Source organism: Eleutherodactylus coqui, chromosome 6 (genome assembly GCF_035609145.1).
Source record: "Eleutherodactylus coqui strain aEleCoq1 chromosome 6, aEleCoq1.hap1, whole genome shotgun sequence".
Taxonomy (NCBI): domain Eukaryota; kingdom Metazoa; phylum Chordata; class Amphibia; order Anura; family Eleutherodactylidae; genus Eleutherodactylus; species Eleutherodactylus coqui.
Window position 1 is genome coordinate 176,824,232 of NC_089842.1, and position 27,973 is coordinate 176,852,204.

At 43.0% G+C, this 27,973-nt stretch overlaps 1 protein-coding gene across 1 annotated transcript in view; it reads right to left on the reverse strand.

Annotated features, from left to right (window-relative positions):
• Positions 1 to 27,973, reverse strand: part of LTK (leukocyte receptor tyrosine kinase) — a 188,776-nt gene that overhangs the window by 71,095 nt on the left and 89,708 nt on the right. The window contains exons 2-4 of the mRNA XM_066608299.1: positions 22,435 to 22,554; positions 17,829 to 17,981; positions 13,035 to 13,263 (exon numbers count right to left, since the gene is read on the reverse strand). Of these exons, the coding sequence (XP_066464396.1) occupies positions 13,035 to 13,263; positions 17,829 to 17,981; positions 22,435 to 22,554 (502 nt within the window). The remainder of the gene's footprint in view (positions 1 to 13,034; positions 13,264 to 17,828; positions 17,982 to 22,434; positions 22,555 to 27,973) is intronic.

Sequence of the window (27,973 nt, forward strand, 5' to 3'; positions counted from 1 at the left end):
GGCTTTTGCATATTTTCAACTCCACTAAACCATCCATCATCCTAGTGTTGGCTATGCGTCTGAGCCATTACAAATTGGCAAACAGATCTACATTGGTGAGGTACAATCTTACATAATTGATAAGGCTGAAAAAACACACATGTCCCACAAGTCCAATCTATATACCAACAGCGTTGGCCATTTAAAGGAATTCTGTAACCTTCTTTTAATATTTCTAAATGAATTGAGCACCTAGTGCGCTTGGTTTATTACATATAGGATATTAAAAAAATTAGCTGATGTGCTTTTCAGTCTGTACAGCATACTTTGGCAGTAGACCTTGTGGCGTTATATCCTGTGGTTCTAATAGGTGGGCAAGTTTTTTGTTTCCTCTTCTTGCATTTTTTGAGATATACTATCCAAGGAGACGCTCTGCCTTTGTTTTTTTATATCTACTGGTTTATAATATAGTCACTGTTAGGCCTTATTCACACGAACGTCACTCTCTCACTCAGGCCGCATTGCAGCCGAAAAACACGTGAACGGGAAAAAGACGCAATTGAGTCGTGGCCAAAATTCCCATTTTCTCACCCATTCACATGAGCAGCTGTGGCGTAATAGCGAAAAAATAAGCCGCAACCCAGAAAACTCTCAGTCAGCATAAATCCTTGGGCCGACATCTAATGGCTCAACAGAGCCAACTGTAAGCTTTTTGCAGCGTTGGACTCCCTTTCCTCTCTTTTATAACAGCTCCTATGGGAGCTGCCAGTGTATATCGGCCGAAAGATAGGGCAAGACCTATCTTTCCCGACGCAACATTTTACGCATCTAAAAATCTGTCATCTGGATGAATGCATTGGAATGCAATTTTTCATTGTGGTTAAATTAGCCACGTTAAAACGCTCGTTGCAGTTAGGCCTTTATAGTCAGGTTTACTGTATTGTTCATATGTGCAATTATAAACATTTCTCTGCATATTAAAAGAGGGTTTGCTAATCACAATTTGCTATGCAGTTGAATGTTATTGCCTGTAAGCAGCCAATTCAGGCTGAGTAGAGACTGACTGTAATGTTCTTCAATCAGTTGACTGGTAGGAAGACCAAAAACTCAGCGTCCTCCTGATTACTATTGTGCAGGGGCTTGGTAGACAAAAGAAAGTGTCCTTGGCTGATGATTACCACTTTCAGTTGTATCTGCAAGCCTCTAGTCACTATTAAGTCATGGTTGCTTAATAGAGATGAGCGAATGTACTCGTTTAGGGCTATTTCGCAATCGAGCATTGCTTTTTTCGAGTAACTGCCTACTTGGGTGAAAATATTCGGGAGGCGCCGGGGCGTGGCGTGGTGGAGCGGGGGGTAGCAGTGGGGAACAGGAGCTCTCTCTCTCCCACTCCCCTCTACAACCCCCCGCTCACCCCCGGCACCCCCCAAATCTTTTTGCCCGAGGAGGCAGTTACCCAAAAAAAGCGATGCTCGATTGAGAAATAGCCCTAAACGAGTATGTTCACTCATCTCTTGTGCTGTCCATACTAATCCACAGACAGAACACGGTGCCATTATGCCTATAAGGACACGCACATTGACGCATTTCACACAGACTGATGAAAAAAACTCATGGCATGTCCTATTCCTGTCTTTTTAATGGACAAGAAATAGGACATGCCAAAGCAATGTGCTGCCTCTGTGTAAATCGGACAGCACATAAACTGGAGTCCATCAGCTGTCCGATGCAAGTTGCGCATCGAACACATGACTAATGTTGACCTAGACTAACCAAGAAATCAATTATGTGTCTGGCATGGAGCATTTAGGATGTAATGGAGGCATTGCGGCTAGTATGAAAGGTCTTGTGGCTGTCATGTGGGGCATTTTGACGTCCATTTGGGGTTTGTGGTATAAAAGGGAGGAACCAAAGATGCTTGAGAGTCAAGCTTTGCAGGGGCATATAGAAGTTTTTATGTTTGTTTGGGCCAGATAGAAATGACAGAGACAACTATAATCTAAGCAGACTCAGCTATTAGGTTTGTATGGAAAGTGTACTGCATGGTAGTTATATAACCCCCGGAAATATTTCCTCACATGTCTGAATAATATTAGCAGGTTTTCCTTCTTTCACTTTTTTTAATAAGATCTACTTTTAGAAGCTGCCAAGTCTGAAACTTGTGTTTTGGATTCCTTTAATTGTAGCATGCGGCTTCATTTATCTTACTTTACTGTATCGGATTGTATTTGTCATTCGAAAAATGTTATTTATATTCGGTTTTATCATTTTAGATTCTGCTCAGCTCTGTTTTGCAGCTACCGAGTACAATCAGTTTAGAACTACAGCCAATATCCACTTCCATTCCATATTTATAAGATGCTTTTTCATATTTGGACTTCTTTCTTGGCACTGTTCCCTCAACTAAAATGTAGTTAAGTGCCAAGACAGGGCCAAACTTCACATAATCAAATATTAAAGAAAACCTGTGATAATCATTAGACTTATAGTCCTTGAATCACTTTACCCCAAACCTTGTATGTATTATCAATGTAAAGAAGCACAGTCTGCATATTCTATACACTTTTGCGGTGACACAGGAACTCCGGAAGTGCTGTAGACCTTTATATTATCATATGGCTAACGGACTTTCAGAATAACTTAAATGCTAATTACATTTTGTGCCATTAGATCCCAGATCATACTGTATGTATAAAATTAGTCAGACATGCTAATTAACATCCTATACAGAAGTTCTCAGATTGCAGTAATGATGCCTATATCAATGTTTCAAGGTGTGAGGCTGCAACATTGGATTGGTGCCTAGGAGATTAGCAGGACGATGCTGAACCTCTTTTTACCCCGTCTGCTGATTCGTAACTTCAAAATCAGTATCTGAGAGAAGATGATGGTTACCAGCTTGTCTCTGTGCCATTATGTGCAGTGCTTCAGCAGTACTCCAGGTCCAGCTGCTGTTAACCCTCACAATCTGTTCTTAATGCTGAGTGTAGCTGCGGACAGCCACGTATTTCCTCTACAGGGAAAATGTACTATTATAATTCATGAATTGGAGAATATGTAATACATCCCTGTGCCAAGTCCACTAGATCAGATGCAGTACTTTGCAGGGCTCTCCACTCTGGTCTTGGAAAACCTATTATTTTGGGCTCATAAAGAATAGGATACGTCCTCTGTAATATCCATATATGCCTAATAGGACATGTGGACATGGATTCAATATTGCCTTTACACTAAAGGCCCTTTTAGACACAATTATTGCTCAAAATTCACTCAAAAGCCATCTTTTGAGCAATAATCATTGTGTGTAAATGTGCCATTCTTTCACTGTTTGGCCGAACGATGAAATTCAGTTCTGCCTGAAAACCATCCTTTAGCAGAACAGCTGACAAGCAGGAGCGCACGCTGTGATCTGCCCACAGAGAGCTGATAACAGCTGATTGCTTTGTCTCAGCAGTTTTCAGCTGTCAGCCCCACTGGCAGATCAAAGCGAAAGTAATCAGGAAACAGCGGGAGGTCTGTTCTCTGAATACAGCTCCTTGCGGCTCATATGCTGCTACTTGGTACTAATAGGCATTAGTACCAGGTAGTAGTTTATTCAAAATGATCGCTCAAAAGCCCTCTTTTGAGCAATCATCTTTGCAGTGTAACTGAACCTTAAGATAGAAAACTGCTTTAATTATGCTCATACTGTATCCCTAATACATACTTTTACGTAAAATTTTTCCATTAAAATTTGCATCAGTCTTGCTACACTATCCTACCAAAAGTAATTAGACACCTGAGCAAGAATCAAAAGTACTATTAATACTTAGTTTGGCCTACTTTGGTCCTAATAACACCAGATATTCTCCGTGGCATACTTTCTACCAACGTCTGATACACTTCAGCTGGTGTTTGCCTCCATTTATCTCGCGAGTTCTTTCAAAGAAGATGGACACTGTTCATATTTTCTGATCCAACGTTCCAGTTCGTCCCAAAGATGTTCAGTAGGGTTCAGGTCGGGACTCTGTGCAGCCAGTCCAATGGTGGAACATCTATGTCCTCAAACCAACATAAAACAGCACTGGACAAGGCGCATTATCTTGTTGGAAGTATTGCTGACCATTTCCAGAGTATTACCACATTATCGGCAGCACAATAGAATGTCTAGAATGTCAGGTTACATGTTCATGGGTCTTGCCACTACAACCAACAGACTGAGACCATGCCACGTAAAACAACCCCCAGATCATAACGGGACTTCTGCTGTACTTAACTGTTGGTACAACACACTCAGGCAAAACGTGTCCCCAGGCATCCTCCACACCCAGGATCTGAAGATGGAGTAGCATGATTCGGCACTCCATAAAACGTTCTTCCATTGCTCAACTGTCCAAGGATGACACTCCTTGCACCATTGTAGATAGGGCAATGCATTGTGCTTTGTGATGGATGGCTTGTGTACAGCGGCATAATCCGTACAGCCAAAAGTATGTAGTTCCCGTCACAACTTACAGCTGACACCTTCAAGGATCTTCGTCATATGTAGCATGGTTTATGACACGTGACACGCTAGTAAGCCACAATCCATTCTACTGATAGGGCTATCCAATTATTCTTAGGATAGAGGATAGTGTGTTATTTTGGGCTCAGAGAGAACAGGAGCCCGCTATGACATCCATATACCCTAAACGGATATATGGACAGGGGTTCAATACTTCCTTTAGACTAAGAACCTCTTTAATTATGCATATATAACAACTATGTCCCTGATATATACTTTTACATAGACTTTTTCCACTAGAATTCGCATCAGTCTTGCAATGGCAAAATATGATTGGGTATCCTCGGTGCTACACCCCCTGTTCCTCTGATTATTACAATTGTAAAATATTAGCCTAAGAATCAGAGAAAAAGGTGTCATGTCATAAATTTCCTTTGTGTCATAACTTAATAAATTATCTGAGAATAGAAGTGGTTACACTGTTGTCAGCTTTTCCCATTATAATAAATTACATTAAAAGCAGCCTCAAAATAATTTTACAGTGACCCACTAGTCATAGACCCAGCTCAGCACGGAGGGCCTCTTAAGTGCTATATTGTGCTCACTGTGACCCTCTTCAGCTGATGTCCAGAAAACAAAAGATGGATTTCAAGTACTTACAGCCTTGTTGGCTCTGTTCATACAGCAAGATGATGCATTCTTACTGGAAAAGTCACTGGCAACACTGAAAAGCACTTAGACAATATCCAACACAAGGAGCAAATATTCAAAATGTGTTTACTCTCATTTTTCTTCACAAATAGCAGTATTCAGCTAAAAAGTTAGTTTTTTCTAATATGTCCACTTTTTGCTGCACCTATAATACAATGGTACATTTTGGAGTTGCATAAATAACAATTCCCCAATACACAACAGTTCCCAATCAGTGCTCTTCCTATATTCTGAGAATGAACTCCAGGCAGTACCTGTTGAAGAGTATAAGGTACAGGACATTAGATGCAAAAATGCAACACCCCAGAGTGATGACCCCGGACACTTGACTACTGTGCAGAGCTGGGAGGGATAAGTGTTGGATTGTCTCGGCGGCACTTACCAGGCTCTGGTCCCTGAGGGACATCACGCAGCCAAGGCCAGAGCAGCATCGCAGGCCACCTTCGACACCCCTAGGATAGGGAATGCCAATAAGCTAAATGAGGGTGATAGTAGTACTTATCACTCGTGACGCCACCGTTCCCACACACCGGTATGCTACGTGGTGGAGAAAAGAACACAGAGACTTGTGTATACTAACCTCGGGTCCCCAGGAACAGTTAGGGCCTGCTATAACTTTTACTTAAACGATAAATTTTTACAACACAGGTATTCAGAGCAATGCAGGTACAGTTCTCTTTTAGTGACAGAAGGCTACAGCTCAGAGGTAGGGAGGATACACAGGATGAAAACCGGTCCTACAGTCCACGTAACCTGTATGGTACGGCTCCGGGACTGCGAGTACTCTAGAGGAGGAAGGGGGGTAGGGGGTCACACCGCAGACACTCCGGCAGGCAATTATTTAAAGGAAGGTTTAGACAGTAAACACCCCACATGGCAGGTGCGTGGGTGTGTCTCAGCAGCATACCTCTGTGCGGTGATCCTGACTTTGCATGGCCGCACAGGAAAAGCCTGTAGTGTGCATTGGTACCTGTACGGTGGGTCCCTCTATGCAGAATTATTAGGATTGCTCTCTCTCTCTCTCTCTCTCTCTAGGATCTTGGGACTCCAATCACATCCACACTCCAAACGCTATGGGAAGTTGCTTCCCTTCCTCCATCTTCACCTACATGGAAGCTAATGGTGCTTCCATATGGCTCTGTGTTAGCACTCTCTCAGGTAGACAAAATGGAAGACGTCTTCCCGCTCTCAATCACTCCTATTTATACCTTCACTCCCACTACATGACACAACAAATTGTTACATTTACGTGTAGGCAGTGATTTTATTAGAGTTAACCTCTCAATGACCACAGCTGTGCAACACACCCACTGGATATAACAAGACAAGCTTTGCACAGTGCATAGGACAAAACATGTATGACATTTATGGAGGGGACCAGGATGGTGTTCTGGGCCACTACAAAAATATGTGCATCGGTCTCAATGCCATGCAAATTCTTAAATGGCCAGGCAGAATTTAGCTGTTTTACGTTCTCAATGCCTCTGATTAAAACCTGTTCTGGATGTCCATACATAGTCTTAAACATTTCTGACCCCTGTCCCAGACTCCTACTGTACACTGATGAAGGGCAAATACCCTGAAACAGCTGTCTGTGCATGGAGTCTGGCTTTGCTTTTAATTCCCAGTCATTGTTACAAGGCTTGTATAAAAAAAGAGTCTAATTGTGGCTTGAAGGAATGCTGCCTTCCTATGGGTGGCTCTGTGGAGGTATTATTCCATCTCCTTTATTTGCATAGTCTTAGTGATAAGGTTCTTAGGTTCCCGTGAGTTTGTAAAGGTGTTTGTCTGCTGTTATGGATTGACTCCCTGACTACACTTTTTGATCACTGCCTGTCCTGATCAGTGTCTGTTTTTTTATGAATTCTGTGAGCCCAACTATACTTCTACCTAAATCTATTCTGCTACCAAATTTTGAAGTACTATCTGCAATTAGTTATCTGCTGCTATTGGAAACTACTCCAGGATCTGAGGATTCCTTCAAAATGTCCATACCAAGTTACAGGTTTCTTAAGATGTTACATACTCCCTTCAACTTTGCCCAATGATTTAGCCAAATCTAATAATAACACAGTGGGTCCAGTCGGTATTTAGTGGTCTAATCATGATAAAAGCCTTAAGGCCCACTTACACGGAGCGATGATTGCTCAAAAATCACGCATAACAGTTTGTCTGACAGCTTTAAGCGATCATTTTGCATAAACTATTAAGTAGCTACTCAGCTACTTAATAGCTTATTAGTGTGCAAATGAAGCCTTTAGCTGAATGCAGTTAATAGTTGGAGGGCTCTTATCTCCATTCAGCTCCTTTGTTCTCCGACGGGTTAAATAGCTGAAACAATGCTATCAGCACTACCGGCTACCCTACCCTGATAAGAGCGCACAATGATTTTTAGGCTGAATTGAATTTAACAATCAACTAACAGTGCACGAAAAGTGCATGCTGGCCGCTCATTCAGACGCAACGATTATCACTCAAACGATCGCTTTTAAGCGATTTTTGAGCAATCATCGCTCCATGTAAATGGGCCTTAAGAATGCGTTTTGCAGGGCAATGATGGGGAATCTGACCCATTCTCCTTGTCCATTTTGTTATTGGACCCCCCTGCATAATAAAGAGTTATTCTGATAACAGGAGTATATTAGTAAATTGCTGTATATGCAATTGTATGATAGATACATACACAATATGTAAAGGATCTGTATGGGCAGGCTGGTTACAAGACCTGGTTCTTGCTGGCCCATCCAAAGAACCAAAAGAAGTCATTTCATCAATGATCCATTGGGGCTTGCAATCAATTACTACTTCATAATAACCTCAGAAGAATGAGTCTAAAGGTTTACAAGGCTAAAATGATTGCTGGATTGTTCTCACTTAGATAGAATTAGATGGTGAAAAAAAGAAATACATTGACACCTGGAAACCAATCTCTTGTCAAAGCAGCCAATGAGACTAATATGGGGCTGAACACACGGGTGCTCAGCATGGAATGAAAGGCTATTGAATTCCAGATATGCTACTGATTGCAATTGATCTACAATGGTCATAGCCTCCTCAGCTTGGTTAGCCTATGGGATTTAAATCCAGAATAGCTTTCAGACCCCTGTGTGGAAAAAATATGAAGCCAAAAGAATCTCATTTCAAGGTTGAACTATTTTTATGTGAAATCTGCCACTAAAATGAGTAATATCAAGCTGAAACTATATAGCTTATTTCTTTAAATATTACAAAATATATGTATAAAATTCTATTGTTAATAGTGACAAATACGAAAAGCTCCTCGCCTGCTTAAGCCACTTTTGGTTAAATATATTTACTCAGCGGTGTACCCATCATAGAGGCAGGTCATGTCACTGCTATGGAATCGAAGAGGTATACAACTAGCACCTAACTGTACAGTTCTTAACTTTTAATTCAGAACATTAGAGACCACCTTTTCAGTGCCAGGCTTGGTCCTTGCGCAGCCGATTCAGGATTTTCAGTCTCATGGAGTTTTTACTTCACAATGCAGAAACATGAGTGGAGAAGTAAAAATGGTCTCCTGGCCAATCTGTTTATGACTCCTATTCAGGTCAATGACAGTTGTATGTAAAACTGCCTCATAGGCTTGGTTCACATGGTACAACCGAAATAATACTAAGATCAAAAATAATAGAAGTAACATAAGGCAAATCCACAGCAAATACTGTCCATTGCATGCTATAGGAAGTCGATTCTTCCTGCACACTTGCGGCAAGCGGAGGAAAAATCACAGCATGCTTCATTTTTGCGTTGATTCCATGCGGACGGCTTCCATTGAAGTCAATGGAAGCTGTCCGATTCATGGTCCTTCCACAATTGACATTGCAGAAAGATCGCGGATTCTGCGTCATTGCTAGGCGATTGTTAGGTTGTGCTGGCTGGGATCTATTGTTCTACTGGGTTCCAGGAGCAGCTAGGCCCAGATCCGAAGACCGCTGAGCTGCCCTTTATCGGGGCGATGTCCCTGCTCAGGTAGGGCCATGTCATCCTCCCTGTAGCACAGGGCCAGTTGTCTGAAACCCGTATGTACTCTTTGGTCACGATCGTGTGGGCCCCGTGCTTAGTTGCCCACACGATCGTAACATAATGCCCCCCCAGTTATTAAAGGTATGTTATATAGTATGTTGCATAGGTTAGTATGTATATTATGTTTTCTATGTTCTTGTTATGTTGGTATGTTAATATGATGGCATTATGTTAGCTTATCATGTTGCTATGTTCTGTTATGCTCTATGTTCATATGCATTATGTTCTATGTTGGTATGCATGTCTTGTATGCTATCTATATTGTACTATGTTATAGATTGTGTTGCTATGTTGGTATGCATTGTGTTAGTATGCATTAAAGGGGTTGTCCCGCGAAAGCAAGTGGGTCTATACACTTCTGTATGGCCATATTAATGCACTTTGTAATGTACATTGTGCATTAATTATGAGCCATACAGAAGTTATCAAAAGTTATCCGTTGCTGGCGTCCTCGTCTCCATGGTGCCCGTCTAATTTTCAGCGTCTAATGGCCAAATTAGACGCGCTTGCGCAGTCCGGGTCTTCTCCTTTTCTCAATGGGGCTCCGTGTAGCTCCGCCCCGTCACTTGCCGATTCCAGCCAATCAGGAGGCTGGAATCGGCAATGGACCGCACAGAAGCCCTGCGGTCCACCGAGGGAGAAGATCCCGGCGGCCATCTTCAGCAGGTAAGTAAGAAGTCACCGGAGCGCGGGGATTCAGGTAAGCGCTGTGCGGTGTTCTTTTTTAACCCCTGCATCGGGGTTGTCTCGCGCCGAACGGGGGGGTTGAAAAAAAACCAAAACGTTTCGGCGCGGGACAACCCCTTTAAGTTGTGTGTGAACGGTGACTGCTCCAGTGTCTTTGCTAGTGGCCAGATATCAGGTGTGGATAGTCCTGTTCTGAGGATGTTGGTGGTCATATGTATGTTAGATACATTGTGTTATAGTGTCTGTTGCATGCGGTTGTTGGAGCAAGTTTCCCCGTATTTCCCCGCAGAAGGTTTGGACACCTGCTGTTCATCCCCTCCTGGCGTTCTGGGGTGGTGCAGCGAGTAGTGTGTGGTACAATGACCGCACAGGTGCAGCCACTCGCAGGTTTCTCCTTTCCCTTGGCAGGTGTGGCCTCCAATCATCTGATTTCTTGTGCGTGGTGTGAGCTGGTGATGCCGGCCACAATTTTCCTTATAAGCCAGATGGGTGTTCTGGCCTTCCTTCCCCTTGTACAGTGGGTGTGGTGGCTCCATACAGCTACTGTGGCATGCATGTCGTCTTGAGTGATCTTGCTATGTTATGTACATTATGTTAGCATGCATTATTTCATCTGGTTGGGATGTTGTTGCAGTCCCCTGTGCGGCATGTACCTGTGCTTTTCCCCCCTCTGGATTGTGCATATTCTATGCAGGCTACTGTTCGGTGGCCTTTTGTATAAGGTGCAGTGGTTCTGCTTAGTTGTGCAAAATCTTTACTTTCTCCCATTTTGCCATCTTTGCCTTGGTGTCAGCTCCTTTATAGATAAATCCTGTACACGTGCGCAGTTTGGAGGAGTTGCATGAATTTTCTTTTTCATGCCTTAAGGGTCCAGAAGCCCCTTTTTGAAAGGGGAGGTACTGTTCGGTTGTGCTGGCTGGGATCTGTTGTTCTACTGGGTTCCAGGAGCACACCTGCACAGGTTGTGGTTAATTGAGCTGGCTGGGTGTGGTATTCTCCAGCAGCCAATCCCCTTTAGTCTGCAGCACATAAAACACAGCATCTCTCAGTAGTTGATGCTGGTCTTTCTAGTGTTTGGATATCTCTGTTTTGTGCCCGCTCAGAGCTGTGTTTTCCATGTAGGTCTGTTGTGTCTCTCTGCTTCACAAAGACAGTTTGGACACCTGTAGTTCTTGTCTGTAGTATATGCAGACCCCCTCTTCCCTTCCCCTGACAGGTGCGGCCTCCAAACGCCTTATGTTTCATTCTGTGTGTCAAATGGTGGATCGCTGACACAGTTCCCTATGTCAGCTCGGGGGCTGACAGTCTATTCCCACGGTATGAGGACACTATTAGACTTGCTGTGGTGTTTCATCTGTGTGCATGTGAGCTTTGGGTGGAGTCCGTGTTGTATGCACTACCTGTTGTAGTCTGATGTGAGCAATCCTGTTCTGTGCTCATTCTGTCTGTTTGTGATGTGAACTGGTTCTATGTGTGGTGACTGCAAGAAAGGTTGTGTTGCAGCTTGCTGTGTGACTTGTGTGCTGATGTCTGTGCTGTTGCAGCTTGCAGTGAGAACTGTGTCCGGTGCCTTTGGACTCCTGCTTAGTGTAGGGACTAGCAGTATAGCCAGGAGCCATGAAGTGGCCCGCTAGCTTCCATGTTTTGATCAAAATGTCAACTAATACTTGGTATTTATACATAGCTTATCACCTGCTACTAGTATTTGCATTTTGGCTGTTGTATGCTATGTTCTGGCTCTGTGTGTCCTGTTGTTCTGTCCCTGTCATGTGGCATGTTTATGTGTCCTGTTCTGGTGGCGTGGTTCCTAGGAGCAGCTAGGGCCCAGATCCGAAGACTGCTGGGCCGCCCTTTATCGGGGCAATGTCCCCGCTCAGGTAGGGCCATGTCATCCTCCCTGTAGCACAGAGCCAGTTGTCTGAAACCCGTATGTACTTTTGGTCATTCTCGTGTGGGCCCCCTGCTTAGTTGCCCACACGATCGTGACAGCGATGACACGGGAAAAGCAGAAGTATTAAGAAAGAAAAAAACCTGTACTGCGCATGTCTGATGGCAAGACGTGCAGACCATCCGCAGTACAGATGAACGCAAAAGTAAGCAGGTACGCGCGTGCATCGCTGCTCCCACGCCCGGATTCAGCATGCAGAATCCGACTCGCCTGTGTGCAGGAGGCCTTATGCAGCAACTTCCCCTAAAATTGTGTGAACCCAACCAAACTTTATTTTTAACCATAATATCCCATTCTAAGCAACAGATGGATCTCTTATCAGGTTTGGTCAGCTCTTCAAAGAGGGCATCAAGTGCCAACAATGCCACCATCTGGCAGGGGCAGTCCTGAGCCACCCCTACCAGACAGAAAGAGGGTGCAGCAGCTGTCAGGTGGCAGCAGCTTTCCGTATTCCTCCTTCATCCAGCTTGTGCGTACTGCATTTCTATGTTCTCAAAAAAGTGCTGACAGAACATTCCTGCAAAATACCCACGGCAGAGAAATATATTTTATAGGTATATTGAATGTGACCGTGTTAAGAAAAATTGAATAATATGAGTAGTTCTATTTGCGTCCCAAATGATGGATTGTGAGTGAGTAACAGATGACATCATACTGCCACGTAGGTCCAACTGTTTTGGTCACGATGTTCTCAGATGTGCCAACTGAAATTACACTCAGATCAAAGCTTATGCAGCACAGAGCCTGCACTGCAGTCAATGGTGCCGGGCAGGCTCCTCCGAGCCAATTCAATTTTATTAATGGAATCAAGAGCTTTGTCCCTTACATAAGCAGCCAAGACATATCACACTGCAGCAATAATGCTCCAAACACAGAAGAAAGAAAGTCCTGCAATGACTCAGTATTGATTTTCTGTCTGATTTATGTAAAGTGGTTAACAATATTCTACTTGTGAATGAAATACACTGATTTGGATCTGTGTTACTGTTTACTACTCAATATCCAATGGTCCATCATAGCTAACCTATTTCATGAATATCCACAGTGCTATGGGAATGTATTTGCCCCCCTTCCACTTATAAAATGCATCCTTTCTAAGATGTTAAGACTTTGTCTATATCCTCTATACTCAGTAGACTTCAAACATGAAAATGGGGATGTTCTTGAAATGTAACTTACCTGTTGCTTACTGTTAAGTCGTTGAGGGTTGGTAATATTACGCTGAAATTTGACTTCTTCTTGTGCACTGTAACCATTAACGCTTGCGCTATGGACTCCTCCATTGAGTAAAGGGATACTTCCAGTTGACATGTCCTTGAACTTCTAGGATACAAGGGGCTGAGCAGTTGTGACACAATACAAGGGTCTTGTGCCTCTGTCCGACTTGTGTTCAGAAAAAGAATTCCATCTACAAGAGAAGGCGATACAGAAAAAGAAGTTTGACTCGGAACTACAGTAAATATTAAACAATAGTAAAGAGTGTAGAGCGAGAAATCTTTATACCTTTGCTGATCTGTTTATGAGAGGACAGATGTTATCTAGTAACATAGTATGTTAGGCTGAAAAATGACATATGTTTATTCAGTTCAGCATATTACCTCCCAATGTTGATCCAATGAGGTGGAAGCCAGTTTTCCTCACGTAACAAAATTCCATCCCGACTCAAAGTCTAGCGATCAGAATAATCCCCGGATCATAGGCCCTTCTGAACTAATTAGTGACTATAACATGTAATATTATAACACTTAAGAAAGGTGTCCAGGCTCCTCTTATACTCTTTTATATTTGCTATCACAATGGCTCCATAGTCTCACTGCTCTTACAGTAAAGAACCCCCTTCTATTTGGTGTTCAAACCTTCTTGCCTATAGACATAAAGGATGCCCCCTTGTTACAGTCACAGTCCTAGGTATAAATAGATGATGGGAGAGATCTTTGTATTGTCCACTGATATATTTATAGTTATTAGGTCGCCCCTCAGCCATCTTTTTTTCTAAACTAAATAACCACAATTTTGATAACTTCTTTGGGTATTGTAGTCCACCCATTTATTACTTTAGTTGCCCCGCTTTGAACCCGTTCAAGCTCTGATATGTCAGATATGTGTGGTCTGACCAGTGACTTGTAAAGAGGAAGAACAATATTCTCATCATGTCCTCTTAGACTTCTATTTTGCATCCCATGATCCCTGCAATACAGTTGCCTAGTTCTGCTAATGTATTTGTTGTTAACTAGGTTCTAGTGCAGTGATAGCGAACCTTTTAGGGACCGAGTGCCCAAACTACAACCCAAAACCCACTTATGTATCGCAAAGTGCCAACATGTCAGGGGGCGGGGCTTATCACGACGTATGATTTTACCCCCGTCGTTCTAAAAAAGACAGGGCTGCTTCAAAATAGACAGTATGCAGATTCTGGCTGCTTTTTGGACGCGGAAATACTGCAGAACGTCCTCAGCGGGAATTTATGTGGAAAATTATGCAGCATTTCTGCATCTAAAAAGTAGTCAAAATCTGCACCCTGTCTATTTTGAAACAGCCCTGCCCATTTCTGCCGCATGTAAACATACCCCAGCGGTAATAGTGACACCCCCCAAGCAGCCCCAGCGGTAATAGTGACACCCCCCCAAGCAGCCCCAGCGGTAATAGTGACACCCCCCCAGCGATAATAGTGACATCCCCCAGCAGTCCCCCAGCAGTAGTAATAGTGACACCCCCCATTAGTAATAAGAGTGACATACCCCAGCGGTCCCCCAGCAGTAATAATGCCTGCTTCCCCCTCCCTCCCAGCGGTTCCCACAGCAGTCATAATACCCCCCCAGTGGTCCAGCAGCAGTCACAATGCCACCCCCAGCTGTTTGCCAGCAATAATAATGCCCCCCTCCCCCCAAGCGGTTCCCCCAGCAGTCATAATGCCCCCCCCCCCAGCAGTCATAATGGCTCCCCCCCAGCGGTTCTCCTGGCAGTCATCATGCCCCCCTTCCCCCCCAGCGATTCTCCCAGCAGTCATAATGCCTCCCCCCAACGATTCTCCCAGCAGTCATGCCTCCCCTCCCCCGGCAGCGATTCTCCCAGCAGTCAGAATGTCTCCCATCCCCCCATAGCGATTCTCCCAACAGTCAGAATGTCTCCCATTCCCACCCCCCAGCGATACTCCCAGCAGTCAGAATGCCTCCCATCCCCCCCCCAGCGATACTCCCAGCAGTCAGAATGCCTCCCATCCCCCCCAGCGATACTCCCAGCAGTCATAATGTCTCCCATCCCCCCAGCAATTCTCCCAGCAGTCAGAATGTCTCCCCCTCCCCCCCCCTGCCGTCGATTCTCCCAGCAGTCAGAATACCCGCCCCCTGCCCCACATACTTACCCCTCCTCCTCCTGGGAGCGCAGCTCCTCTCCTGCCTGATCCTAGGAGCATACTGAAGGCAGTGTGCTTCTGTTGGATGCCTTCTCCCCCTGCTCTTGCGGAACCAAAGTAGGAGACGTCGGGGGATGGGGGAGGAGGATCCTGGTTGCACACTGACTCACAGTGTGCACCGGGATCAGCACAGATAGCAGCGCTGAGTGAATGTCAGCAGGGGAGCCGCGGCCCCTGCAGGCATTCACTAAGGTGGTGAGCGGCCGATGGCGGCGCGTGCCCGCAGGGAGGGCTCTGCGTGCCGCCTCTGGCACGCGTGCCATAGGTTCGCCACCACTGTTCTAGTGCTTTATTTATGTACTAGGCTTGGCTCTAGTATTGTATCTCTGTACTAGGGTTAATTCTGTTTATGTATTTGTGCTATGAGCTTGGTTTTGCTGCTGTATTTATATTACGAACTTGATTCCGGCACAGTATTTACTCACCGAGCTGTTCTGGTGTTGGTATGCTTTCTGCACAAGTACAATTCAGGCAGATTGCAAATCAGTGCATTATATTTCATTTTTCTTATACAGGGGGCGGGGAGACAGAAAATATCTGCACAGGGTGCCATCTAACCTAAGGATGGCACTGGTGATATAATAGATCATATGGACAGGGACTGTCTTAAGACAACCCCTTTAATTTCATGAAAGTTTCATTAGTGATAGTTTGGACCTCAAGAATAAGATGATTGCAGTCTCCCTAGACTCTTCAGTCTGAGGCTGACTGTGCATTAATAAGCACCTCTTTTTTTTCAAAAAGTTTATTTTTTTTTGCAAAATAAAATTGTAAAATAATATAAGCATACCCAAGGGAAACATTCAGACAAGTAAAACTATTCATACATTGTATTTTCAATTAGGCCGGCTTCACACTGGCGAGAGCGATATCGGGCCATAAATCATGGCCCAATATCGTGCTCGCAATCTCCGTAAAACCCCTGGATGTGAGGCATTTTCATGTGAAAACAGCCTAGCATCACTGCGGAGAATGCCTTCAGCCGCAGCTGAAAGGGATTTCCCTGCCGAGGATGAGGGGGATTTCCCTGCCAAGGATGAGGGGGATTTCCCTGCCGAGGATGAGGGGATTTCCCTGCCATGGCTGAAAGCAATTCCCCCTGTGACAGCCACAGCAGAGGATCATGGAGGTCTCCCGTTGCTTTCAATAGGGCTAGTGCTGCTGAAGGGATTTCCCTGCCGAGGCTGAAGGGATTTCCCTGCCGAGGCTGAAGGGATTTCCCTGGAGGCTGAAGGGATTTCCCTGCCGAGGCTGAAAGGGATTTCCCTGCCAGAGGCTGAAAGGGATTTCTCTGCCAGAGGCTGAAAGGGATTTCTCTGCCAGAGGCTGAAAGGGATTTCCCTGCCAGAGACTGAAAGGGATTTCCCTGCCAGAGGCTGAAAGGGATTTCCCTGCCGAGGCTGAAAGGGATTTCCCTGCCGAGGCTGAAAGGGATTTCCCTGCCGAGGCTGAAAGGGATTTCCCTGCCGAGGCTGAAAGGGATTTCCCTTGCGAGGCTGAAAGGGATTTCCCTGCCCAGGCTGAAAGGGATTCCCCCTGTGACAACCGCAGCAGAGGATCACAGAGTTCTTCCATTGCTTTCAATAGGGCTAGCACTGCTGCCACCCGCCCCATTGAAGACAATCACGGAATGGCAGAACATACTGCGATTTTTTTCTATAGCCTATATTCCAGTAGTTTGACGATTTTCCCTTTAATCAGATATTTACCAGCCATACGTTTAAAGACCAAGACAAAATGCTGTATATGTATGGTGCTTGGTTGTAATTGAGTTAAGTCTCTTGTTTCTATATATTTGATGTTTGAGGTCCTTTTACATTTATAGACATACCTCTAGAAGTCCACGTAGCTTTTCTCGATTCAACTCCTTTTGGTAATCATTCTATTGATATTCTTTTATGTGTGATTTTAACTTTAAAAGCAGGCAATTTATGAGAAAATAATAATAATGTGCTTCTGTTCTTATTTGTGTTATTCAGACAAAATGGCATGCTCTGTAGTAAAATCTACATTCTACTTGTCCCCTGTGGATAGGGGATAACTTTCTAGATTTTGGCATAACCCCTTTATATATGTCCATACACAAGCATATATAAACATACAATGCCAAGGCTGGTGACTAAAGGAGAGCATTATAAAGTTAGAATATGTTTATAGAATCCGAGGAATGTGCTTTCAGTGTTGACATGTGGCAGCAGATTTCTTAAATCTAATTACATGAGTAATACCATACAAGTAATATGTCTTGTTTTTGAGGGTTTTCTTTCTGGGAAGCTTATACTTTCTGCATATACACAGCGATGCAATAAATATGTTAATAATAAAATCCATTTTCACTCTGCTTGTATATTTGCTTGGTGAAGATCAGGCGATACCTTTGCTGGATCTTACATTATCACACATCACATTCTTGGTAACCGAACCTTGCAGTTTCATGGCTTTCATAATCAATACAGAAAAAAAATTGAAAACAGAAAGAAAACAAGAAAAATGGAATCCTAGAATTGCATCACATTTCCTAATGCTAGAAAATTTATATTTAAAAAAACATTGTTGCCTACCATCAAGGTGTCCAGCCGTGGGCTTTTTCTCTAATAGAGCTGTTTGTTGTTGTGGTGTTAGTCCCCTAACTATCATTTGTACCCAGTGCAGCTTTCCATCTGTACTTGCAGATGATATCCAAGGACAATGTGTTTTAAAGTTACAGGATTCACCTGTAATAGGAAAAAGACAAAGATCTACAGTAACTTTCAAGGATAAAATGATGAACTGTATATATCGTATACATGGTAACAAGCGCTATACTGTGGCCCATAGAGGGGCTTCCCAAGTGGGAACGCCTTCTATGATGTCCATATGACCTAATATGCCCAGTATAACTGAGACAACCTCTTTTAACCTTTTGCAATCCAATTTTGGATTCAGGGTTTCCTAGGGGGCTTTCTTATTCTATTATTATACAAAGTCGCCATCTGCTGGCTAGAGCCAGTACTGCGGTATGTGACATGCTGGAGAGGCCCCCAACAACAGAGCAGCCAGTAATCTACAGTAAGAATACCCTGCCGGATGTCATCGGAGCTGTACAGCCTTCAAACAGAATGCCTTTAGATGTCAGACAGTGGATTGGAAAGGGTTAAAGCCTGTGTTACATACTGCATACCAATGTAACATAGTAACATAGTTTGTAAGGGCTCAGTCACACGGGCGCATCGGCACCCGTACACAGGCGCCGATGCGTCCGTGTGACTGAGCCCTTCCTGCAGGAAGAAGATGGCCGTACTTCAAGACGGACGACTTCCCGCAGTGCTGAAGAAAGAACACATGACCGGCATTGAAGCCGGTCACATGTTCTTTCTCCCGGTGCTACAGAGAGACGTCTGTCTTGAGGTACGGCCGTCTTCCTCCTGCAGTAACACGGGTGCCGATGCGCCCGTGTGACTGAGCCCTAAAGCTGAAAAAAGTCCAATCAGTTCAGCTTATTATCCTGCAATTTTGAAACAAAGGAAGCAAAAAACCCTGTGAAGTAGAGGCTCATGTTTCTAATCTTAGGTAAAAAATTCCTTCCTGACTCCAAACTGGCAATCACAATAATCCCTGGATCCCCAACCCCTCGGAGATAATCAGTGACTATAACTATAACATGTAATCTTGTAATGCTCAAGAAAGGAGACCATAGTCTTACTGCTCTTACAGTAAAGAACCCCCTTCTTTGTTAGGGATGAAACCTTCTTTCCTCTAGACGTAGAGGACGCCCCCTTGTTATAGTCACAGTGTTTGTTACAAATAGATGATGGGAGAGATCTCTATTGTCCCCTGATTTATTTATACATAGTTATTAGAGATGAGCGAGCACCAAAATGCTCGGGTGCTCGTTACTCGAGCCAAGCTTTTTCGAATGAATGACAGATGAGCGCGCCTGTGAGCGCCTCAGCCAATCACAATCAGCTCTTTCAGCAGGCAGGGATTTTAAATCCCAGCCTGCTGATAGAACAGCACTACAGAGCCGGGAACAGTGCAGAGAAGAGGCAGCTGAAGGGAGGTGAGTATGTATTTTTTTTGCTTTTTACACTACTTTTACTGGATTTTTCAGGGAAGGGCTTATATTTAAAGCCCTTCCCTGAAATCCATTGATAGGGGAGCCGGAAGCAGGATCCTCTACCACAGCTGTCATGTGTGACATCTGCGGTAGGGAATTGAAGAATTCCTCTGCTGCATCTGTCACAGATGTGGCAGATGTAGCAGCAGGAAATTATTTTTACTAATGGGGATGAAGGAAACATCTGCCGCATGCGGGAGATGTGTTCTTCATCCCCGCAAGGGACACGGCAGCGAAGGAGGGTACGTTTTTTTTTTATACTAAAATCCTTGTTTTTCAGGGAAGGGCTTATATGTAAAGCCCTTCCATGAAAAACAATGCAGGGGGGCCGGCAGACCATTGTTTTCAATGGAGCCACCGCAGTGGTGCTCGCTCGAGTAACGAGTACTTTCGAGTATGCTATTGCTCGAACGAGCATCAAGCTCGGACGAGCATGCTCGCTCATCTCTAATAGTTATTCATCCAGTACAGTGCATGCTTGTTTTACATCTATTCCACATATATTGTTATTTATTGTAGCAAACTTTACCCGTTTCCAACTACAGAGAGTCAGGGTAACCCCAGATTCCTGACGTGGGGTTGCTGTCATCAGGGTGAATACTCTGGTTTTAAATTGGGTCTCAGTGCATTCAATGGTTAGGGTCAGATTTCACGTTCCACCACTTTTTGGTTTTCTTAATAATATTTTGTGTTCTCTGCATTAGTATATTGTATGTATATCCATCTTTTTAGGACAACAAATTATGTCCGATCCAGATGAGGCGTTTTTGCATCCAGCTTAGAGAAACCAATTACTTTATCAATATGAACTTAATTTTTAAAAGTCCCCATTTAATCAATCAAGTAATGCACAAGCCTATACAAATGGGCAAACTACTTTTTAGGGCTCTAGTGATTGTTCCCAGCAAGAGAAACCAAGTAATTTTGTAGATATGATACCTTTTAATGGCTAACAAAAATACACGATGTTAATGCAAGCTTTTGGACTTACTCACAGTACTTCATCAAAGCTAAATGAAATAGATCCAAAGAGGCATGCATATTTATACACACATACACTACCGTTCAAAAGTTTAGGGTCACATTGAAATGTCCTTATTTTTGAAGGAAAAGCACTGTACTTTTCAATGAAGATAACTTTAAACTAGTCCTAACTTTAAACAAATGCACTCTATACATTGCTAATGTGGTAAATGACTATTCTAGCTGCAAATGCCTGGTTTTTTGTGCAATATCTACAAAGGTGAATAGAGGCCCATTTCCAGCAACTATCACTCCAGTGTTCTAATGGTACAATGTGTTTGCCCATTGGCTCAGAAGGCTAATTGATGATTAGAAAACCCTTGTGCAATCATGTTCACACATCTGAAAACAGTCTAGCTCGTTACAGAAGCTACAAAACTGACCTTCCTGTGAGCAGATTGAGTTTCTGGAGCACCACATTTGTGGGGTCGATTAAACGCTCAAAATGGCCAGAAAAAGAGAACTTACATCTGAAACTCGACAGTCTATTCTTGTTCTTAGAAATGAAGGCTATTCCATGGGAGAAATTGCTAAGAAATTGAAGATTTCCTACAACGGTGTGTACTACTCCCTTCAGAGGACAGCACAAACAGGCTCTAACCAGAGTAGAAAAAGAAGTGGGAGGCCGCGTTGCACAACTAAGCAAGAAGATAAGCACATTAGAGTCTCTAGTTTGAGAAACTGACGCCTCACAGGTACCCAACTGGCATCTTCATTAAATAGTACCCGCAAAACACCAGTGTCAACATCTACAGTGAAGAGGCGGCTGCGGGATTTTGGGCTTCAGGGCAGAGTGGCAAAGAAAAAGCCCTATCTGAGACTGGCCAATAAAAGAAAAAGATTAAGATGGGCAAAAGAACACAGACATTGGACAGAGGAAGACTGGAAAAAAGTGTTGTGGACGGATGAATCCAAGTTTGAGGTGTTTGGATCACAAAGAAGAACGTTTGTGAGACGCAGAACAAATGAAAAGATGCTGGAAGAATGCCTGACGCCATCTGTTAAGCATGGTGGAGGTAATGTGATGGTCTGGGGTTGCTTTGGTGCTGGTAAGGTGGGAGATTTGTACAGGGTAAAAGGGATTCTGAATAAGGAAGGCTATCACTCCATTTTGCAACGCCATGCCATACCCAGTGGACAGCGCTTGATTGGAACCAATTTCATCCTACAACAGGACAATGACCCTAAACACACCTCCAAATTGTGCAAGAACTATTTACAGCAGAAGCAGGCAGCTGGTATTCTATTGGTAATGGAGTGGCCAGCGCAGTCACCAGATCTGAACCCCATTGAGCTGTTGTGGGAGCAGCTTGACCGTATGGTACGCCAGAAGTGCCCATCCAACCAATCCAACTTGTGGGAGATGCTTCTAGAAGCGTGGGGTGCAATTTCATAAGCTTACCTCAACAAATTAACAGCTAGAATGTCAAAGGTGTGCAATGCTGTAATTGCTGCAAAAGGAGGATTCTTTGACGAAAGCAAAGTTTGATGTAAAATCAATGTTATTTCAAATACAAATCATTATTTCTAACCTTGTCAATGTCTTGACTCTTTTTCTATTCATTTCACAACGCATGGTGGTGAATAAGTGTGACTTTTCATGGAAAACACAAAATTGTTTGGGTGACCCCAAACTTTTGAACGGTAGTGTACGTATGACAAGGCTTTAGGGCTCTAGCACACATAAAAGTCAAGGACCTTGCACAACAGAACATGCATTATCTGTATGGGAGTACCCGTATACTCCATGTGCCACAATATGGTGTCCCCATAAGTCATTGTATTCTTTTTTCGAAGCAATGCTTTTAGTTGTGATTAGTGGCATATTTCAGTATGAGTTGGATCACGTTGAAGTATACTGTATATTGCTCATTGATTCTTATGGAATATAAAATCAAAAGCAAAGAAAGGTACAGTGTGATCCAATACTACATGGATCCTAAATATGGCCTTATGCATTAAGTCTTTAATATCTTAATACAGGTTTTAGCTTCCCAATTATTTTTTGATACAACATATAAACCATTTAATCTTGACTTTGTTCTTACCTGCATGTTTAGGCCGAGATGACAAGACCCCATCCTCATTATCATTTAGAGACACACTAGTAATGGGGAACCCAGGTGTTAGAATTGATTCAGCATGGAGCCCTGAGCACCAATCAGCAACTGTAGATGGCAAAGAGAACACATCAGTAGCAAGTCATAGAAATCCCCATTCTGGTCAGATAATAGCATCTGCTTTAAGTTACAGATGTGAAAGCTAATATTAAGCAGCTGTCCTGCTGATGTACAATAAATTATATTATAATTGGAAACACAGGACTCACAGTGGGAAATGTAAGTGGTCTACATGAATACCTGACATACAATATGCATCCTATATAAACATGATTAAGTGATATCAAAACATACGTCTGGGCTATGGAGTCAAGTTAACTCTTAAAACGACTTTAACCCTTTAATGACCACCTATTTGAATGACACATTCTATGGGTATGTTGTTCTATTGTCAACAGCCCCTTATATAATAATTAGTGCAGTACAGGTAGAGCAGGCAGGAACATCCATCAATTGTGCTTATGTTAATCCAGAAGAAGTGTGACAAAAATCCCCTGAGCAACATCTCTATGATCAGGATCAATATCCCTTTTTTTGATCTTCATCAAAGGGAATGCATCATCAAAAATGACCTATTGTGATTCTTTTTTTTATTTTCCATGTCACCGTCTATATAAACAAAAAGTCTAAAAAAATCTTGCAGTTTTTACTCTGGTCACTGAGTCTCATAATAGTCTGACACTTCCTGTTCTGCAGGGATCACTTTTTTATGGTCATCTCATTATCATTACAATGAAGGGTAACATGTATATAATATAGATATAGGTTCCACTATTCACTATTTAGTAATGACCACTGATCATCTCCTCTACCTCCCTGCACAATTGCAATGTGCAACAAGTGGGAAGAAGCCTGAACTCTGAGGGGTTTCTAAGAAGTGGTCAAGGCACCATGTCACGATGGCGGTGAGGGCAGCACGCTCTTCGTAATCTTGCGCACTACTGAAGGTATAGAACAGGATCTACATGACTAGTGAAATTAGATGATCGTGACACATGTCCCTTGATTAAAAACTTTTGGTAGCGAAAGACTAACATATATTTGTAAGTAAATTACAGGCACACTATTTACTTTCAGGCACATGGTAGTCTGCAATAATATTAAACACCAGAAATTGCATATACAACTTGCATATACACAGTTTAACACTTCATACATGGATAAACAAGCTCTGGGGAGGTAGTATTTGACCTAAGGGGGAGCTATAAAGAGAATTGACGAAATATGAAAACCCCTTTCTTACAACTAACAGGAAAATTGCCCATCATGAAACACTGTGCTCAAGTTTTCTCCAGTACTCACAAAATCCCTATGAAGATTCTCTGCTGCTTGTCTGCGGCTTGTGTCTGTGTTGCTCTCTGGTAGAAAGCAGAGCTGGAGGGTTTTTAAAGAACCAACAGTTTCTCTCAGAGTCGGGGTGATTTATTAGCTGCTGAACACAGGATTGCTTGAAAGTTTACATAACACCTTTCTAATTGCAGCAGGACAGAGGAGAGGAAAGCATGGTTGTGGCCATTCTCCACCCCCCCTGCTTCTCGCTCTTCATCTCTCTCCACTCCGACTGAACTCCTCACCAACTCACTCTATACTCCCCCCTGACTACCATCTCCCAAGACTTATAATTTCTAACTGCACAACATGAAATGAGTCAGAAACCCCCTCCTTTTTTCCTCACTTCAGGAGCTTGTCACAGTTTAGCTCCAGCTATATGATTTAAGAACTGCCTAATCACTATTAACTATTTAGTCCCTATCTTGACTTCCTCTTCTTATTAAATGAAGTCCAGCACAGCTACCCTTTGTTAAATGAACTGGTAGTTAAAACAGTTGCTCTTAACTTGCAAGTAAAGTACTTCTATTCTGCAATGCCAGTTGAGGTCACTAGTACACAATGATCTCTGCACAATGATCATGCCTAGAAAATAGTCCCATAGAAGTCAACAATCCAGTAAGTGATGTATTTCCTTAAAATACAGCTGGAAATACCAGGTTTCATTAACCCCTTGAGTGGCGGGTTTCTTACCTTCCTGTCAGACCCACCTGGGGTCCCATTGCCAGAGCTCTAGAAGGGCCTGTTTTTTGCAGGATGAACACTAGTCTTCATTTATCTAATTTTTTGGAACATGTAAAATTTTGATCGCTTTTTATTCCATTTTTTCTAGTGGCAAGATTAACAAAATCTGTAATTTTGGCATGTTTTTTTTCCCACTGCATTCTCTGAGCAGTATAAATAATATATTAAAGTCATTTTACAGGCCAGTACGATTATGCCAATACCAAATTGTAATAGTTTTTTTTTCCTTTTCAAGACTTTTTCACACTTTAAAAAAAAGTTATAAAAGTTTAAATCACCCTCCTTTTGCCATATCTATAATAAAAAAATCTAAATCATAAAAGAAAAATATATATTTGGTATCACCATCCGTAAATGTCCGATCTATCAAAGTAGTGCATTATTTACCCCGCACGGTGAACGTAGTCCGAAAAAAAAAAGAAAAAAATGCCACAAATGCACTTTTTCAGTCACCCTGTTTCCCAGAAAAAATGCAATAAAAAGCGACCAAAAAAATCGTATGTATTTCGGATTGGTACTAACGAAACTACAGGACATCTTGCAAAAAATGAGCCCTTGCTCAAGTATGTCAATGAAAAAATAAAAAAGTTATTGCGCGCAGAGGATGCAGCAGAAAATAATTTTTTAAAATCAAATGTCTTTGAAAAAAAATACAAGTACTACAGCAAAAAAAAACCTATACAAGTTTGGTAGTGTAGTAATCGTACTGACCCATAGAATAAATATATCATGTCATTTTTGTTGCAATTTGTGTGCCGTAGAAACACAACGCACTGAAAGATGGCAGAATGTAATTTTTTTTCATTTTACTTCACTTAGAAGTTTGTAAAAGTTTTTCAGTACATTATATGGTACTTTAAATAGCACCATTGAAAAATACAACTCGTCCTGCAAAAAACAAGCCCTTATGCAGCGACCTCGATGAATAAATAAAGGAGTTATGATTTTTTTAACGGGGGGAGGAAAAAAAGAAATGGGGGAAAAAAGAAAAAAAGGGGCCGTGTCATTAAGGGGTTAAATAAAGTACTAACTTCCTCCTCTGTGTCATTATGATGCAGGGATACCACATTTCTAATTTTATTTTAAATTTTTTGCAAAGTAAATGGAGACAAGTGTTTTTATTTTTTTAATAATTTTTTTCCTTTTTTAAAACTTTTTTTATTTTTGTCCCTTTAGAGGACTTCCACAGAGACCCATCAGGACCCCCTCATCACATTCCTGGGGTCCAATAGTGACAGCCCTTTACATGCTGCAGTCGCATAGACTGCAGCATTTAAAGGGTTAACACAGCAGAGATCGGAGGTTTTCTCTGATCTCTGCTGTAAGAGCTGGTGCCTGGCTGTCCTCTGATAGCCAAGCACCAGCTCTCCCTGCCACAGAGACCATCGGCTTGCTTCTGACAAGCCGATGGTCTCTATTGCAACCTGTAAACAAAGCAGGACTTTGAATTTAGAAGCGGGAGATTGCCGGCAGATCAGCAATATCTTCTTGCTTCTGTTTTTCAAAGTCCTGCAGTGTTCACTTGGGTCTGTGCAGGCAGACCACAATGCCACAACTTGTGACATTGTGCTCTACAGCTCCCATAGTGAAACATAGCCCGGAAATCTTCCGGGTTATATCACTATCGGCAGTGGAGCTTGTCCCGGAAAATTTCCAGGCGTGCCACTCAAGGGGTTAAATGGTGTTCAAACCCATCTCATTTCTGAATATATTCACCCCTGTTTGGGGTCCTGAATTCTACCAAGCACTGGAGAGTGGAGAACCAAAGCCTTGGAAAAAAAGCAGTATATTACTAGGAAAAAGATGACAAATTGGCAGGAAAGTTAGAGGAACATCTATATCCTAGTATACACCACAAAATCCAATTTAAAATTTTATCCTCCCTTCAGCACTGATTTTTCTTCCTAGTTGCATATTGATCTTCTTAAGGTATCCTGAAAAAGCCCTGTGTAATGTATGAGTTAATTAAATTGTCATTTTGAGGTATTGGAACAAGAGAATTAGAGCTATTTTTACAGTATTATTAATTTGACAGATACTGTATGACTAATACACACTTTGTCAAAAAAAATCACGTACCTAGGAGTTATTGTTTTGCTGCAAAACTTGGCATGCAGTTACATCTCAGGCAGATATGATTAGAGTTGTGGTGTGATTAGATTACCGGTCTTGCCACCTGAGACCCTAAAAGTGGTTCCTTCCTTGGCCTGTTAAAAGGTTCTCAGAGGCTACTCGTGTGTAGTGACCTCTTTTTCCACTTGTGTAGAGTTTGTTAAACACTAGACGCCTCTACGATGCAATGAAAGAAATTTTGCCCAGTTAACAGAGTTTGAGAGGAGGCGCATTATTGGAGTGCCAGAAGCTGGATAGTCGTATCGACAAACTGTCTGCCACCTGGGCCATCCTGAGCAGCTTGTTTGGAAGTGTTGCAATTAATGGATTCGTGAGGGGATGCACACAAGGCGACTGGGCTCAGGATGCCCTTGATAGACCTCTAGTAGAGAGGACTGTCTGATCGTCTGACAAGCACAAGCAGTTCTAACTGTTTAGGTGTCCACCATCCAGAGACAGGTTGGACTATCATTACAGGCTCCTGTGTCTGTCGGAAACATTTCCAGGCGCTTCGCTGAAGAACATTTGGTCTCACGGCGCCCTTTATGTGTACTTCCACATCTACCCACTGCCACCTACGTTTGCAGTGGTGCCGTGTACGACATTTCTGGATTGCTACAAACAGGGTTGTCTTCAGCGACTAATCCAGGTTTAGTTTAGGCACTGACAACAGACGTGTTTGTGACTGGAGACCTAGGGGTGATCGTCTGAATCCTGACTTTGCTGTGGAACGGCACACTGCCCCTTGCTGGTGTAATGGTCTGGGGGACCATTGCACATGGCAGTCGGTCACCGCTAGTAGTGCTACGATTAGAAACCTGTGATCTGTTTTACACATTGTGACTATGGCTTGGAGGGGCCATGTATCAGGTGATCAACAAGTCAATCTTATGAGTTTATAAGAATTGCTTTACTTGATCATAATGGTGCTAATTAGAGATAAGCGAGCATACTCGCTAAGGACAATTACTCGATCGAGCATTGTCCTTAGCGAGTATCTCCCCGCTTGGAAGAAAAGGTTCAACTGCCAGCGCGGGTGAGAGGTGAGTTGCGGTAGTGAGCAAGGGGGAGCGGGAAGGGGAGGGGGGGAGAGAGAGATCTCCCCTCTGTTCCTCCCCGCTCTGCCCTGCCGCTTTCCGCCCCCCGCCAGCAGCAGAATCTTTTCTTCCGAGAGGGCAGGTACTCGCTAAGGGCAATGCTCGATCAAGTAATTGCCCTTAGCGAGTATGCTCGCTCATCTCTAGTGCTAATATTAATAATATATTATCATTTCACAGGGCAA